This window comes from Emys orbicularis, chromosome 7 (assembly GCF_028017835.1).
Source record: "Emys orbicularis isolate rEmyOrb1 chromosome 7, rEmyOrb1.hap1, whole genome shotgun sequence".
In the NCBI taxonomy this organism is placed as follows: domain Eukaryota; kingdom Metazoa; phylum Chordata; order Testudines; family Emydidae; genus Emys; species Emys orbicularis.
The window spans coordinates 89,177,327-89,195,186 of NC_088689.1; the positions used below are offsets into that span (position 1 = coordinate 89,177,327).

The following is a 17,860-nucleotide window of genomic DNA, read 5'->3' on the forward strand; positions in this document are numbered from 1 at the left end:
ATGTCAATATGCAGTTTTTACCAAAGCTATGAGCAGCGGCACAGGCATTTGTGCAGTTTGTCTGCAGACTTAAGGCATTACTGCATGGATTTACACTTGCTCCATGTTCGGAAACTTCTATTTGCAACCGTAAGGGCTAGAAACTTACTTTAATTTCAGTGACAGCTTTGGGATCTCCAGAAGTTGATGGCACTTGCCCCCAATTTTTGGAAATTTTCCAAGACAAGTGGATATTTCAAGTGCTGTATATTACTATTATTACTGCATACATTCACAAAGTACTTATGACCATGTACTATTCTTTCTTTTTCAGGCACCAGAGGAAATCTTACGCCACCTGCAAAACATAGTAGACTTCGGAAAACACGTCATGAAACAGTTTTTTGGGGAGAAATATGTTCATTATGGGGTAATCACTTTATCCTTTAACTTACATAGTTTAAGTGCTTATCCGTTAGTCTTTTTAGAAACATTCTATAGGTAAAGTGATTTTGCTTGAAGCAAGGTATGCAGACCTTTTTGTGCGTGTTGTCCATATGAGATGCACAGCTTTGACCAGAGCTCATGTTCTGCACTACATTGTGATCAGATCATTAGATTTTGCCCCATGGATTGAGCCATTGAAGATGATCAGTTTGGAGTATTGGTGGGGGTGGGAGTGAAGCTTTCATGCCTCTAACTTGGTTCATATGTGGAAGCCTCAGCCATCTGAGGTGGCTATGTACCGTTTTGCCACAGATTTAGTGGGAGAGAGAAGAGATCTGGTTACAGCGGTTGCCCTGGATTGCAGGGCAATGAGGGCTCTTGTTTCCTGGTGGGCCACATCAAGGTGGCTTCTTAAGACCTCAGACATGAGTAAGACACACAGGAGAGATTTGTGAAGAAAATTAAACCTCTCATTCTGGAATGTTGGTTGTTGAATTAAATATTTTTACCTATGTAAATCTTCCATTTCAGTTGTGAAAGGATAGCATTAATTGACCATCCTCAAGCACATGAGCTTGAGTTTAGAATACTCTACAGCTTCATGTCCATAATTACATTAAAAGTGAAGTCCCATTCTGTTTCAATAGGTTTTTATGGCATAGAAGTTACATCCATGAGTTTTTATGGTACCAGACTCAACCTGGTGCTACCTGTTTTCACTGTTTTTTATACTGTGTCATGAATTACTGGGACTGTGGCACATCCAGCTCACTGAAATGAGACAGGGGTCCTGTTGAAAAAATAGTATATGATCATATGTGAAAAATGTGGGACACAGCTGTATCTTGAACTAATAGTCTGTATCTCTTTCTGTATGATTACTATGATACTCTCTGCTACACTGGAGGCAAAGAGTTAACTCAGTCCTGGGAGGTTTTACACATTACTAGGAAGCCAAACTGTGACTCGAATTCAATTGTTGATGCTCATAAAACATCTGTTTGTGAAGTGGGGGGCACTGCCTTTGGGCCAAACTGAGAGGCAGGGATGCAGTCTGCCTCACTGGCAGTCCAAATGCCTGAGGCATGAGGGGCCTACTTAAACTTGCAAGGAAAGATATAGGTTTTGGTAAGATAACATGTATAGGCATTTTTATTTAATTGTTTCCCTCTTTGCTCAAAACAAACTACCATTTATTTAACCAAACTGGTTACTGCATTTTCGTCCTGATCACAAATGCTGAAGGGAAGTCTACCACGGTGGCCATGACCCAACTGGGCCTGCTGAGGACATGGCTGGTGAGGAGGGGTGCTGTGAGCTTGCAACGTAGTCTAAAAGTGGGGTGAATTAGAGGGATTCCACTGTAAGAGAAGTACAGGCCTGTCCCTTGGAAAGGGTACCCGTAGGGTGATTGAGTGAGGGATTGGTGACTGAGTACACCCGTGTTCACATCCTAAACACGATTGTAATAATCTTGTACAAAATATGCTGTGTTATATATCATTTGAAAACTAGTAACTCACTGGTCAATAATATCATGGTGAAATTAACATAGCAACATTACATGTAAAGTTATGAACATAAGCTGAAGTTATGACTGAAATGTGTTTATCAGACAAATCTGGGGAGGAGGCAGACCAGTGTCTCAAAGACAAAGGACAAGGCAACACCTCTAGCCAGGTGTCAGGAAAGTTGATTGGCAATCACTTTCAAGTGGCCATTCTTTGTCAGCAAAGGAGGCCAGAAACAGATGGCTTTGCATTTTAACAAACAGCAGCTTGGAACCTCTTTCACCTAAAGAGCCCATGTCTCTATCCTCACTGCTGGAAGGAACTTTAGCTAGGGGTGACTCTCAGGAAAATGCATTTCAGAGGGTGACTGGACTATAAACAAGAGGGGTAAAAACACCCCAGGAATGCTCTCTCACTCTTTCACCTGAGAAGACAAAGGAAATAGTCCTTTGGGGGCTGATCCTGACTTAAAAAATTTGGTCAGCAGTGTTGCTGGGAACCTGTGGCAAGAATTTTACCTTGAACCAAGTCTAGTTTCTTTAGTTACTAGTTTTATCTTCTTTTCTCTTGTAACCATTTCTGACGTCAATTATTTATATTTGTACTCACTTAAAATCTGTCTTTGTAGTTAAACTTATTTTATTCTTTAATCAAAACTAATCCAGTGTTGTGTTTAAACTGAACTGTTTTAGCTGAAGTAGCAAACTGTTGTACATTGACCCCTTACAGGGGCTATGGACCTCTAATAACTGAACTGCCCAGGAGAGGGCTGGACAGTGCAGAACACACTTTTTGGGGAAAATCCGGGACTGGGAGCATGTTGGGGGTCACCCTGAAAGTAGTAACCAAGGTTGGTGGAAGCTAATGTGTGGCTGGCAGGCGGCAGCTATACACAGACACTCAGGGTGTTACCTGCAGGCTGGAAGGCTGTTTGTGAGCGGCACAGGTGGGAGCTACAGCAGCAAAGCATTGTGAGGCACCCAGGGTTGCAGGGCAGGTGGTGACACAACCCCTCACTAGTCTGGATTGGATCTCGGAATCTCATAGGGTCAAAGGCACAGCTCGCCCTGAACCATAACATCATGTAATTAAAGACTATCATAGTGCATATGTAAAAAGGAGACAACTTAAGGCAACATTAATTCTGGCATTTCCTAACTTTGGAGTGTTTCACGTTGCAACCTAAATAACATTATTTTAATGTAGCTTTGTTGTATGTAATGTCATATAGATTACAGGGAAACTATTTCACAAACATTTTAATGGTTGCATCTTAACTATTTTATTGGGACCACTTTTTTTGTTCTGCATATAAAGTCTTAGTTACCATGAGCCTGAAAATGCAAAGCTTAGAAGGACCAATTTAAAATCTCTAAAAAATATTAAATAGCCTTTCTAGACACAATGACACAATTTTAATGTCTCTCATGACCTTCTGGAGCTATAAGTGAAAGCTGTATGTTCAATTCTGAAGGGAGAAAGCTTCCATTTCTATCCTGCTAGGGTTATGAGTTCTGTTACTGTTACATAGGTAAATAATATCCTTTCTGGACCTTGACACAACTTTTGTTGTCAGGAAATTCTATATTTGAGGGCAGAGGAAGGTAAAAACATTTTCTGGTAAGTTGATTTAAAAAAACAAAACAAAACCCTGAAATTGCTTAGAATAAATTCCAGTGTAAGAGTATTAATGGTAGGGGGGAAAGTTTAGGCGAGGTAGGATAGTTTTGTGGTTAAGATACTTGACTGAGATTCAGGAGATATGGGATAATTCGTAAATTGGCTATAGACTAAGTGTTCTTGAGCAATTCACTTAATCTTGCTGCACCTCAGTTCACGGTCTGTAAAATGCGGATGATACTTTCTACTTTACTAGGATATAATGAGGATAAATGTATTACCTTTTGCAAGGTGTTTAGATACTACAGTGACTGGAACCATAAAAATACCAAGATGGAAAAGGATATGATAAAATTACTTAAGACCTGATTCTTCAGTTAAGTCACTTGGGTATCATTTCTATGTAAGGAGGACATGGGGAGCGGCGCGGGTGGGAGAGAAGGGTTATTGCCTCTAAAGATTGGCATTGTCAACTTTATCTATGTTTATATGGATATAAATTTAGAAAAAATTGGCTTTAAACATCATTATTGTTCCACTGGCAGCTTTATGCCTTAGATAAATATAGAAGGAACTAGAACTACCTGTTTTCTTGGCTCTGTCTTGTGAGTAAGCTGCTCATTTTTGTAAAATAAAAGCTGTGATCTTGCAGTATAAATAGGGCACTAGTTTTACTTTTTATACTGTAGTAAAATCTTGCCTTTAATTAAAAAAGACAGATTTGGAATATATCTATTGAACAACAAAACAAAAAGCTAAAACATTTAACACAGCTAGGACACAACAGGGACTAAAAACTGTTGGCGTCTCTCATACCACATATAGCTAAATCAACTCCACAATGGGGGCTGACTTCTGAACACTAGTAACATAAATACATTCCAAAATACAGTATTAAACTCTGCCCACTCCTCAAGTCTACCTTTAATATAGCCCAGTCTCTCTGGTTGTGGAAGAGGAGACAAAAATGTAGTAAACCCTAAATCTAAACTGCCAAATTAGGGAAAATGTTGTATTTGAAACTTTATGTGGAATTACAATTCAAGTGGACTGTGCAAATGGTTTTAACACAACCATTTCAGTAAAATAAGAGAATACTATTATATTATGAGATGATGCACAAACTCCAGATTGTAGCCATTCATGCAAGAGAATTAGAGTACCCCTCTAATACTTATTAGCACAAGGTCAGAGATGCAATTTTCTTTTATTATAATTGAGATAATGCAATTGTGAATGGAACTCTGCCCGACCCGTGATACATCATTACTTAATCTATCGTCTAATCTATCGTAATCTATCGTTTTTTACTTCAAACTTGTTTTTTAAGCATGGGCTGCCCAGCCTGTTTCCCAGTGTGGCATGTTGGAGGAAGGGGGTCTCTTCTTCACCCAGCCCTGCCCTCTTTTTCTACAGAAGGATGGTTAATCTTCAAAATGTCTGGCTTCTTTTTGCTCTTTTTCTGGCTGATGAATTTAGCCTGGGAGAGCCTAATATTTTTAGACTTGTAATCCACTGCCTCCTTATTTCAGTTCTTTGATAACTGAGTTGCTTCCATGAGTGAGGAGATCAGATCTAGTTACACTACAATCTAGAAGTTCCTGGTCTCTATTTGGTTGCTGTGCTAAATCCTTAAATACAAGAACTTTGCCAGTTTATAAGTATAAGTTTATAAGTACAAAGACAAACTGATTTGTTACTTTCAGAAAATGCATAATGTTCCTGTAGTGGCACAAAACTGACAAACTGGCGAAGGGCTTTTTCTATATCTCATGCCAGGATATGGTATTGCTTATCTGGTCTCCTCAGACACTCAGGGTAAGATGAAACTTGTTATTCAATCCTATAAAACAGTACAAACAAAACTCTCAACCAAACAAATGGCTTGTTATCAACTGAACTGCAGTGAACTTATGTAACGTTTTGACCCACTTCGTTGACACCCATCCAAAATTTTATGTATTTTTGTGTATTTCCATGTAAAATTTTATTTTAAGATATTTCCTTTTAAAGGAACCTGTCTGTTAAAATATTAAAATTTTGTGTTTTAGGAAGTTGTTCAGCTACCTTTGGACTTTGTAAAACAGCTTTGTTTAAAGATCCAGTCTGAGAGGCCAGGTAAGGATCCCATTGCTATAATTAAGATTCTTGCATTCAACTATAAAATGTTCAGTTAAATTGCATGAGAAAAATTTTATTTCTAAAATCTGAGAAGGAAAAGTTTTTTGATAAGTTAAATATCATTTAATCATTGCTGTTGCCTAGTACTTAAAGGGACACAGTCAACTTGAAAATCAGACTGTTTGGAAATGTTGTATCTATTGTAACTAAATTACTATCCATGAAAAAAACACAAGGGAGAAATTGTTTGTTTGTTTAACATGTGCATTTGTAAGCACTTTGTGTAGACAGGTTTTTTTCTTTGCTGAAAAGACCTTTACAAATAGTAATGGGAACAGAAAACCCGTTTTCCATTTTTGTAATGGAATTTAAAAAAATGTGGACATTTAAAGGTAACTGTGCCTTGGAGTTGGTTAGTTTCAAAAATTGCAAGTAGATGTTTGTTTTCAATACTTTCGTTTGAGGCTAGACATTGATAATATCATATGTAGTTTTGTTTCTGCTTTAGTAGTGAAAAAGTATTTTATGTAAAATGAACCAGAATGTGGAAGTTGACTTGTATCTATTGTCACCCATAACTTGGCATTCATTTACTAAGAAGCTTGAGTTTTGAACCCTTTATCTGTAGTCTGCATGAAAACTGAATCATAAGTGTTGTTCAGCTTCCTTGTTTCCACAATGAAATAGTATGACACTTATGATGAGTTTTCTAGGAAAATCTACTTCTCATGTCATATTCTAATCCCTACAGGGGAAAATTCAAAAAATATCCCACTTCTTACTGATTCCTCTTAGGCTCTTGGGTTTTGACTAGTGCAGTCCCCTGGGGAATGATATGATACTAAAGTCTATGTAAGATAAGACATTATACTTTATGGTGCCTTCAATCCAGAAGAACTGGAATTGCTTTACAGATTAAGTACAGGACTCTCTCTACTGTGTTGCTGAAATAGATCCATCACTGGGGGTGGAATACAGAGCACAGTTTAACATTGTGTAGTATTACTGGCACTAGTATTAATTAGCCTGGGAAATGAATAATTTAACTGAAATTACAGGAGAAATGATGGTAGGCTGCATTAGTTACTAGAACTGGAATTTAGCCAGGATGATGGGATCTAATCCTCTCATTACTAAGGGGGGTGCCCACACACTCAGAGCTCTCAGAATTTTCTTCAGAGTTCCTATCCTTGCACTGACTGATACTGTGGGCTTGTGGACTACTGGGGTAAGTTGACCTAAATTACGCTACTCCAGCTACATGAATAACGTAGCTGGAGTTGACGTAGTTTAGGTTGACTTATCCCAGTGTTTTCACTGTGCTGCGTTGACAGGAGATGCTCTCCGGTTGACTTACCTTACTCTTCTTGGGGAGCTGGAGTACCAGAGTCGACCAGAGAGCGATCCGCTGTCGATTTAGCGGGTTTTCACTAGACCCGTTGTATTGACACCATCTGCATCGATTGCAGCAGTGTCGATCTCTCTGGTAGTGAAGACAAGTCCTGAGTCTTAGTTATAAGACACTACCACATGCTATGGTTGTATGACAGCTTGATGAGATTAAGTTCAAGTTGGGAAAGCAGTTTTGTTTTTAACAGGGAAATATTTCCAATCAAACCTCAATGGCTTTAGAAGTTTTTCATACAGTATATCTTTCTAAAAAGACCACCTAATTTAGGTGGGAATCACTGATGCTTGAGATTTATGGGTCAGTGTCCCCCATCTGGCATGAGGTTTCTACTCACACGTCCTTCATATTAAAGCCAGTCAGAAAGGCAGTAGGTTTCCCTAGATATACAAGGCTTGCTTTTGACTCTCGCCCATCCCAGCTGAGTATGCAACATCTACTTGACTTGAAGCTAGCGATATTGCCTTTTCAGTGTTCTGATGTATTTTAATGTACTCAAGTCTTCTTCAGTTTTCTTCTGATTGTGTATTTTTCCTTGTTATTCCACCAGTATTTTCTTTTTGATCTGCTTGCAACAAACCTTCAAACAATTTAGTGTTTGTTCATTAGATTAAAGTAATTAAGCTAATGTTTGTAGAATTTACTCCTTTGTCATCCTTCCCCCTCCTTAAAGCAAAGGATTTTTGTAGTTTTTGTTGAAAGCTGTATTTCAGTGGCTGTGCTTTCAGTTGGAAGAATCATAGGACTGGAAGGGACCTCAAGAGGTCGTCTAGTCCAGTCCCCTGCACTTATGGCAGGACTAAGTATTATCTAGACCAGTGGTCTCCACAGGGCCGCCCAGAGGATTCAGGGGGCCTGGGGTCTTCGGCGGCAGGGGGCCCCCGCCGTTGAATTGCCGCCGAAGACCTGGCACTTCGGCGGTGGGTCCCGGGCCGGAAGGACCCCCCGCCGCGGGTCTTCAGGGCAGTTCGGCGGCGGGTCCCGTGCCGGAAGGACCCCCCGCCGCGGGTCTTCAGGGCAGTTCGGTGGCGGGTCCCGAGCCAGAAGGACCCCCCCGCCGCCGAACTGCCGCCGAAGACCCGGAGCAGAAGAAGCTCGGGGGGCTCGTGCCCCGCGAGAGTTTTCTGGGGCCCCCGGAGCGAGTGAAGAACCCCGCTCCAGGGCCCTCGAAAAACTCTCGTGGGGCCCCTGTGGGGCCCGGGGCCTGGGGCAAATTGCCCCACTTGGCCCCCCCCCGGGTCTCCAACCTTTTTACGCCCAAGATCACTTTTTGAATCTAAGGGCAACCCAGGATCTACCCCGCCCCTTCCCCGAGGCCCTTCCCCTTCCCCAAAGCCCTGCCCGGCTCACTCCATTCCCCCCTCTCTCCATTGCTCGCTCTCCCCTACCCTCACTCACTTTCACTGGGCTGGGGCAGGGGTTTGGGAGGGGGTGCGGGCTCTGGGCTGGGGCCGAGGGATTTGCAGTGTGGGAGGGGGCTCTGGGCTGAGCCTGGGGCACAGGGTTGGGGTTCGGGCTCTGGGGGGGTCAGGGCTGGAGCAGAGTGTTGGGGTGCAGGAGGGGGTTTGGGGTGCTAGTCTGGGAGGGGGCTCAGGGTGGGGTTTGGGGTGCAGGAGGGGATATGGAGTACTGGCTCCAGGAGGGGGCACAGGGATAAGGGTTAGGGTGCGGCCTCCCACTGCGCAGCACTTACTTCTGGCGGCTCCCGGTCGGCGGTGGGCGCAGTGAGGCTAAGGCAGGGTCCCTGCCTACCCTGGCCCCACACCGCTCCTGGAAGGGTCCAATGCGCCCCTGCAGCCCCTGGGGGAGGTGGTGGTGGGCCCATGGCTCTGCGCGCTGCCCCTCTCTGCAAGCATTGCCCCTACAGCTCTCCCGGCCAATGGGAGCTGTGGGGGCGGTGCTTGCAAGCAGGAGCAGCACGCAGAGGAAGATCCCTGGCCGCTTCCGTGAGCGGGCGTGGGGCCGGGGTTGGCAGGGAGTCTGCCTCAGCGGCAGCCACACTACACCGCTAGAGATCACAATCGACTGGGCAATCCTCTAGGATTGCCCAGTCGATCATGATCGACCGGTTGGTGACCACTCATCTAGACCATTCCTGACAGGTGTTTGTCTAACCTGCTCTTAAAAATCTCTAATGATGGAGATTCGACAACCTGCCTAGGCAATTTATTCCAGTGCTTAACCACCCTGACAGTTAAGAAGTTTTTCCTAATGTCCAACCTAAACCTCCCTTGCTGCAATTAAAGCCCATTGCTTCTTGTCCTATCCTCAGAGGTTAAGGCCACCTTTTTGCTGCGGTTGTTTTCTGTGGACTCTCAGCCTGGACTTCAGGAAGTTTCTGCTGCTTTGGAGAGGGCTTCTGTAGGAATTTACTGCTTGTTTTGGAAGCGTGATGTCCGTGTGAATCCTACTATAGGTGCACGTGTGCAACATGCATGTGAGATCATAGTATTTTGGATGGTTATATCCATCAGGACAGCGCATGTCCCTTCTGCCTCCTCATTCGCATTCAAAAGCATTCTCCCTTGACCCTCCATTTGATCACTCCTTCTGCCTATGGCAGCAAGACAGAACCTAATAAGTATCTGACCTGCTATTCTTTAGTTACAGTGAAATGATTCAGCATTCTCTACTAGCTGTACGAAACTACAACAAAAGGAACTCAACCCATCTGAATTGATTTCTGATGGTCGGATGCTCCTGTATGGGGTGGCACAACCTCAGCTGCCCCTGGCAGACTGAGTATTCGAGCTTCAAACCCTGGTACTGAGAGTGCCATAATCTCAGTGCTGCCCTCACAAGAAATCTGTTCCTTCTCATCATCACCAGGACATACCTACCTCTATTCCCCATACTTTGTTTATCCCAAAAAGAAAGGGAGCGGGGAGAGCTTCATCCTCTCCTAGAGCTGAGGGGACTCAACAAGTATATGTGCCATCTCAAGTTGTGGATGGTAACGTTTGCCTCAATCTTTCCATCTCTTCAGGCTAAAGACTGGTTCATGGTTCTCAACTTGCAGATCCATGCTTCCATGTACCCATGCTTCCTGATCACAGGAAGTACAGCAGATTCACATTGGGTCTAACCAATACCAGTACACTGCCATTCAGACTCCTTACAGCACCAAGAGTCTTCATGAAATGTCTAACGGTGGTAGCAGCACATTCAGAGACAGGGCATCCATGTCTGTCCGTATTTAGATGATTGGCTGATCAGAGGCAAGTCCCAGAAGGAGACTGCAACAGCCCTAGAGTGTGTGCTCTCATTGTTCACCCAGCTAAGCTTCCTTGTGAACTAAGAGAAAATATCTCAACCCATTACAGATGATATAGTTCACAGGGGCTATGATCAGCTCTCAACTGGCAAAAGTCTGTCTCCCCGAGGACGTGTTCCAGTCCAGTTGATAATAGATTACCCAAAGGCAAGTCCAGTTAAGATGGTACTTACTTATCCCAGGACTACTAGGCTACATGTTGGTGTATATACGTGATGCCATTTGTCCAGCTTCACCTGTGGCTCCTATAACTTCATGTGGTGTCAGGACCTCAGCTGAAGAAGAGGGTCACAGTCTCAGCTCAAGCAAGAACCTAGTTGGTGGTTATACTTCAGGAATGCCTGAAAGGAAATTTGATTCTCTGTAATCTCTCTGACAGTGACATTCTTCATGGATGCATTAGGAACTGGGTGGGGACCCCATCTGAACCACTTGCAGATGCAAGGCACCTGATCCCAGGACATCTTGAATCTCCACATAAACTTCCTGGAGCTCAGGCCCGTGATACTGGCTTGTGTAGCACTCCTACCCATCCTATGGAACTCCATGGTGAAGATATTGACAGACAATACATCTGCAATGAGCTACATAGATAAGCAGGGAGGAGTTGGTTCATCACCCCTCTGCCAGGAAGCAATCAAGCTATTGATGTGGTGTCATCAACATAGAATAACCCTATAGGCTCTGCGCCTTCTGGGAGTCAGCAACAGCCTGGCATACTACTTCAGCAGGCATTTAGTAACCCAACCACTGGTGGTCACTGCAGAAGTCCATCATATGGCCAATATTCTGTCAACGGGGGATTCCCACAATAGACCTTTTCTCCACCAAATACCCAGGATTTGCTTCAGAGGAGGCATGAGCCTGGGTTTGTTGCCAGAGGCATTCCTGCTACAGTGTACTCAGGCCTCTTTTTATATGTCATTCCATAGATTTCCCCCCGGACCCCAAGGTGACATCCAAGGCCACAGTAATCCTTTTTACTGGTTGAGGATAGTTACGTCTGTCAGACCTATTGCAGATTTGGCCTCTCAACTATTTCCCAGCCTGTCTGAACATCATATTCCAGGATTGTGGTCAGATACTGCACCTAGACCTGCAGTCATTGCAACTGAAAGATTGGATCGTGGTTGGTTGAGCACTACTGCTAAGAATTTCATTAATTTGTTAGGAGCAGTCTCCCAGAGCAAAAAGCCATCCACAAGGAAGACCTGTTCCTCAAAATAGAAAAGGTTTTTCGTACGGCCAGTGCAACACAATCAATGTCCAGAAGAGGCACTGATACTGAGGATCCTTGACTACTTGCTGCCCTTGAAGCATGTGGATCTAGTGGTCAGCTTCCAAGATCCACCTCACAGCAATATTGGCGAGTTGTGCTCATTCTTCTCAGTTCTCTTACTTGACAGTACCCATCGTACCTGTGCAATGTTCTTTCTGGTTACTGTCACCTTAGCAAGGTAGGTCAGTGAACTCCACGCCCTCATGGTTGGAGCTCCCTATAAATTCTTTCATAGAGAGACCGTTATGCTGTGATCACATTTCAAGTTCCACTATAAGGTGGTTGCAGAATTCCACCTGACCCAGTCAATCTTCCTCTGCCTTCTTCCCAAATCTCCACGGGGGGAAAAGAAACGACATACACTGCATGCCTCCAGAGCCTTACTCTATTACACTGACAAGATCAAGCCTTTTAGTTTGTCTCCTCACCTCTTTGTAGCCATAATCTGACCAAGGCCATCTAGTCACAGATTCTCTAAACGGATCACACGTATTTCCATTTTATCAGATAGCTAGGGAATATCTCCCTCTGAATGTTGTGACTGTCTCCGACAGAGCACAGACAGCATCTTCAGCCTGCTTCAGGAGTGTACAGTACCTGAGATCCGCAAGGCAGCAAAGTGGAGCCACCCAGTGACCTTAATCTAATATCATGCTCTTGACTTAGCAACTAGATCAGACGCCACATTTGGGAGATCAGTGCTTCATTCATTATTTGACTAATGAAGCTGAAACTCCTCATTCCCACCATCCAGTGAGAAGACTGCTTTCCCGTCACCTACAGTGGGATCCATACTGAAAGAACGAATAGTTACCCTACAGCAGGGGTTTTCAAACTGGGGGTTGGGACCCCTCAGGGGGTCACGAGGTTATTACATGGGGTGTCGCGAGCTGTCAGCCTCTACCCCAAACCCTGCTTTGCCTCCAGCATTTATAATGGTGTTAAATATATATTTCACATAGAGGCTTGCTATGTGAAAGGGGTCACCAGTACAAAAGTTTTGAGACCCACTGCCCTACAGGGACTGTGGTGGTTTGACTGTAGTTAGTGTGGATTCCACAACTTGCCCTCTCTCCGCATTTTTCAGAGTCCTCCCAATTGCGGATTGCAAGGGAATGACAGAGGGTGTCAGTGGCTGCCTCCTTTGTGTCCTCGCATAGGAACACAAGGAGATTCTGTCCCAATGAAAAGATTTAGATCTTGCACACAGGAGACTCTTGTACACACAGTGGGATCCATGCTGTTTACAACATCTCCATCACATTTACTCTGCAGAGTAAGTAATAGTTCAGTCTTTTACACGGATAAAGCATTAGCATGGTTGGGCAATTAGGAAAAGCTTCCTAACTGTCAGGGTGGTTAAGCACTGGAATAAATTGCTTAGGGAGATTGTGGAATCTCTAATATTGGAGATTTTTAAGAGCAGGTTAGGCAAACACCTGTCAGGGATGGTCTAGATCAGGGAAAGGCAAACTACAGCCCACGGGCTGGATACGGCCTGTCAGGGCTTTCAATCTGGCCCGCGGGATTGCCTGCCCTGGCCCCGCTCCGCTCCTGGAAGCGACCGGCACCACGTCCCTGTGGCCCCTGCTGAGGGCTTGGGGGAGGGCAGAGAGCTCCATGCGCTGCCCTCGCCTGCAGGCGCTGCCCCCCGTAGTAGGAATAGGGAACTGCAGCCAATGGGAGCTTTGGGGGTGATTTTCCACAGGCAAGGGCAGCGTGTAGCAGAGCTGCCTGCCCCACCCCACTCCACCCCCAGGGGCCACTGCCAAACATGCTGGCCACTTCCGGGAGTGGGGGCAGGGCAGGCAGGGAGCCTGCCTTAGCCCCGCTGCGCACTGCTGCCACCCCGGAGCCGCTCGAGGCAAGCAGCGCTGGGCCAGAGCCTGCACCCCTGCCCTGAGCCCCCTCCCGCATTCCACACCCCAGCCCCCTGCTGTGAGCCCCCTCCTGCACCCCGCAGCCCTCCTGCATCCCAACCTCTTGCCCTGAGCCCCTTCCTGCACACCACACCCCCTCCCACATCCCATCCTCCTGCCCCAACCCTACATTCATGGTCCTGCATACAATCTCCCCACCCAGATGTGGCCCTCGGGCCAAAAAGTTTGCCCACCCCTGATCTAGATAATATTTAGTCCTGCCATGAGTTCAGGGGACTGGACTAGATGACCTCTCGAGGTCCCTTCCAGTCCTATGATTCTATTATATTATTCCGGCACAAACAATATGTACTTGACTGGAGTATGAAGACAGTACTTCTGAAACAGAGATCTGTATAATCACTGAGTAGTAAGATAAATTTGTTAGTAATGGTATTAATCTATTGGCAGGCATGTTAAATTCCAAGCAGTAAAAGTTTCTTGCTAGGAATATCCTTTGGTATAACTGGTCTAGATTTTTCTGTTTGCTTTCTTTCCAAGTTTACTACAAATCCTTCTCCACTAATCTTAGTAATGCTGGCAGCACTTGTGAAGAGATGTTTTAACTAGGGCTGTCGATTAATCGCAGTTAACTCACATGATTAACTTAAAAAAATTAACTGCGATTAAATTTTTTTATCACGATTAATCGCACTGTTAAACAAGAGAATACCAACTGAAATTTATTAAAGATTTTTGGATGTTTCAAATTTTCAAATATATTGATTTCTATTACAACACAGAATACAAAGTGTACAGTGCTCACTTTATATTATTTTTTATTACAACTATTTATACTGGGGGGAAGGATAGCTCAGTGGTTTGAGCATTGGCCTGCTAAACCCAGGGTTGTGAGTTCAATCCTTGAGGGGGCCACTTAGGGATCTGGGGCAAAATCAGTACTTGGTCCTGCTAGTGAAGGCAGGGGGCTGGACTCGATGACCTTTCAAGGTCCCTTCCAGTTCTAGGAGATAGGATATCTCCATTAATTTATTTTTATTTTATTTTTTATTTTTACTGTAAAAATGATAAACAAAAGAAATAGTATTTTTCAATTCATCTCATACAAGTACTGTAGTGCAATCTCTTTATCATGAAAGTGTAACTTACAAATGTAGATTTTTGTTTGTTTGTTACAGAACTGCACTCAAAACAATGTAAAACTTTAGAGCTTATACGTCCACTCAGTCCTACTTCTTGTTCCGTCAATTGCTAAGACAAACAAGTTTGTTTACATTTACGGGAGATACTGCTGACTACTTCTTATTTACAATGTCACCTGAAAGTGAGAACAAGTATTCACATGGCACTTTTGTAGCTGGTGTTGTGAGGTATTTACATGCCAGATATGCTAAACATTCATATGCCCCTTCATGCTTTGGCCACCATTCTAGAGGCCATGCTTCCATACTGATGATGCTTGTTTAAAAAAATGTGTTTGTTTAAATTTGTGTCTGAACTCCTTGGGGGAGAATTGTATGTCTCCTGCTCTGTTTTACCCACATTCTGCCATATATTTCATGTTATAGCAGTCTTGGATGATGACCCAGCACATATTCGTTTTAAGAACACTTTCACAGCAGATTTGACAAAACGCAAAGAAGGTACCAATGTGAGATTTCTAAGGATAGATACAGCACTCGACCCAAGGTTTAAGAATCTGAAGTGCCTTCCAAAAATCGGAGAGGGATGAGGGGTGGAGCATGCTTTCAGAAGTCTTAAAAGAGCAACACTCCGACGTGGAAACTACAGGACCCAAACCACCAAAAAAGAAAATCAGTCTTCTGCTGATGGCATCTGACTCCTGATGATGAAAATGAACATGCGTCGTTCTACTCTGCTTTGGATCGTTATCGAGCAGAACCCATTATCAGCATGGACGCATGTCTTCTGGAATGGTGGTTGAAGCATGAAGGGACATATGAATCTTTAGCACATCTGGCACGTAAATATATTGCGATTCCGGCTACAACAGTGCCATGTGAACGCCTGTTCTCACTTTCAGGTGACGTAAACAAGACATGGGCAGCATTGTCTCCTGCAAATTGTAACCAATATTGTTTGTCTGAGCGATTGGCTGAATTAGGACTGAGTGGACTTGTTGGTTCTAAAGTTTTACATTGTTTTATTTTTGAATGCAGTTATTTTTTGTACATAATTCTACATTTGTAAGTTCAACTTTCGTTATAAAGAGCTTGCACTACAGTACTTGTATTAGGTGAATTGAAATACTATTTCTTTTGTTTTTTACAGTGCAAATCAGGGTGGATTTGATTTAAATCATGATTTAAATCACTAGTCAGGAAGACTCTATTTAATCCTGGATTTATACATAAAAGTGCATTCTTGTTTGTTGTTATAATCTTAATACATATTCTTCACAACTCAGAGATAGATGAGACCCAAACTGGGTCTCTTTTACGGTCTGCTGCCATTACAGGTTTTTCCTTCTAGTGAGAGAATAGTATGATAGGTCTCAAATCAATGAAGGCTACACTCAGAAAGACCTCAAGACTTCTGGAATATGCTGCTCAAACAGTTTCACTTTTATATCTACTGCCTGTCCCTCCGTTCTCACATTTATCTCCAGACTTCTTCTCCTTGTCCAGATCTATTCCGCCCCCAACAATCTTCTATTCATTGAACTTTTTGAAACTTTGCACTTTTAAAGAGAGGTAAGGGACTGACTGTGTGTACACAAATTTGCAGAGGGACAATAGGGTTGAGATCTGTTATTTCTCACCTCTATACATTATTTATTTATTTTAAAACATTTTTGCTGTTAACATGCATGTTATCTCTGGAGACACTAATCCACAGTTTGAGAACTGCAAAACTAAGAGTCTCTGATGGTATCTTCTAGACCGAGCACTGAGTCCCATTGGGTAGATAGAAAGATTAACCTATAGAGAAGCCCCTGGAACTCCATAAGATTGGGTCCCTAATCCATGAACTATTGAAACTCATTTACAAAACTTTTCTTAAATATTACATGAATATATTGTCTCATAATATAGAATTAGAATTTATAATCCCTATTCCATGACGAGATATCTTTGAGCTATAATGTATCTTAATTAAAACTATCTTTAGATAGGTTTTTTCCTCAAAAAGCATTTCATGAAAAAAATCTTTTTTTTTTATTTTTTAATTTTTTTTTTAAATCATTCATTTTTATCCATCTGGTTCAAATATTGTAATAAAAAATAAATATAAAGTGAGCACTGTACACTTTGTATTCTGTGTTGCAATTGAAATCAATATATTTGAAAATGTAGAAAACATCCAAAAATATTTAAATAAATTGTACTCTATTATTGTTTAACAGTACAATTAATCACAATTATTTTTTTTAATCACTTGACAGCCCTAGTTTTAACTACTATAACATCTAATCAGTTACTCCTGAGGGCATTCTGCACCAAAAAATTAAAAATTCTGTGCCAAAAAAATTAAACGTGGAGGCTCCAGCATGGCATTGGGGAGCACAGGCCACTGGCTGCACAGAGGTGGGAGATCACTGTGCAGCTCCCCCCACCCTGGACACGGACTCAGTGGTGAGGCTGCACCCAACCGTGACACAGTGCAAGGACTGGACCTGCCCCAGAAACACCCCCGCTCCATGCCAGGTGCATCAGGTGTGGGCAGGCAGGCTCAGCAAGGCAGGATCCAAGTGTGGAGGGGCTTAGTGTGGGGCGATCCAGGTGTGGGTTGAGAGGGTTCTGTGGGGGGCAATCTGGGTGGGGGCAGGTCAGTGGGGGATCTGGGTGCTGGGGGGAATCTGGATGCACAAGGGCTTATTGGGGGTTCTGGGTGCAATGGTAGTGGGACTCTGCAGAAGGGGTTGGTGTGCAGTGGGGGACTGGGTGAGGGGAAATATAGAGCTTGGCGGGAGGGTGTCCAGATGCTGGGGGAGTGGGCTCTGGTATTGGGATCCAGATGCGGCTGATTGGGGCTTGATGGGGTGGGATCTGGGTGCGAGTATCTTGTCGGGGTGATCCAGGTGCAGGGGGAGTGGGGCTCATTGGGGAGGGGGGTGTTCTGAGTGTGGGGGGTGAGGATCGGCGGGAGGGTCGACGTATGAAGAGGTCTGGATGCACGAGGGTTGGGTGGATGGAGGAGCAGCTCCTTGTACAGGGATTGCCCCCTCCCCCCCAGCTGGGGAGTGATGGGTCCGGGGGGGTGGGAGTTGGCAGTTTGCTGCTCTGGGAGAAATCTGGGGGTGGGTCTGAACCAGCCCTGATGCTGTGCAGGGGAAGAAGTCCTGTCCTCCCCTGCCCAGCCAGGGCTAGCAGCTGATCC

General features: G+C 43.9%; 1 protein-coding gene across 1 annotated transcript in view; it reads left to right on the forward strand.

The window, feature by feature from the left end:
* The window catches only part of IPPK (inositol-pentakisphosphate 2-kinase), a 98,678-nt gene that overhangs the window by 60,690 nt on the left and 20,128 nt on the right, over positions 1–17,860 (forward strand). The window contains exons 3-4 of the mRNA XM_065407482.1: positions 314–409; positions 5,609–5,675. Of these exons, the coding sequence (XP_065263554.1) occupies positions 314–409; positions 5,609–5,675 (163 nt within the window). The remainder of the gene's footprint in view (positions 1–313; positions 410–5,608; positions 5,676–17,860) is intronic.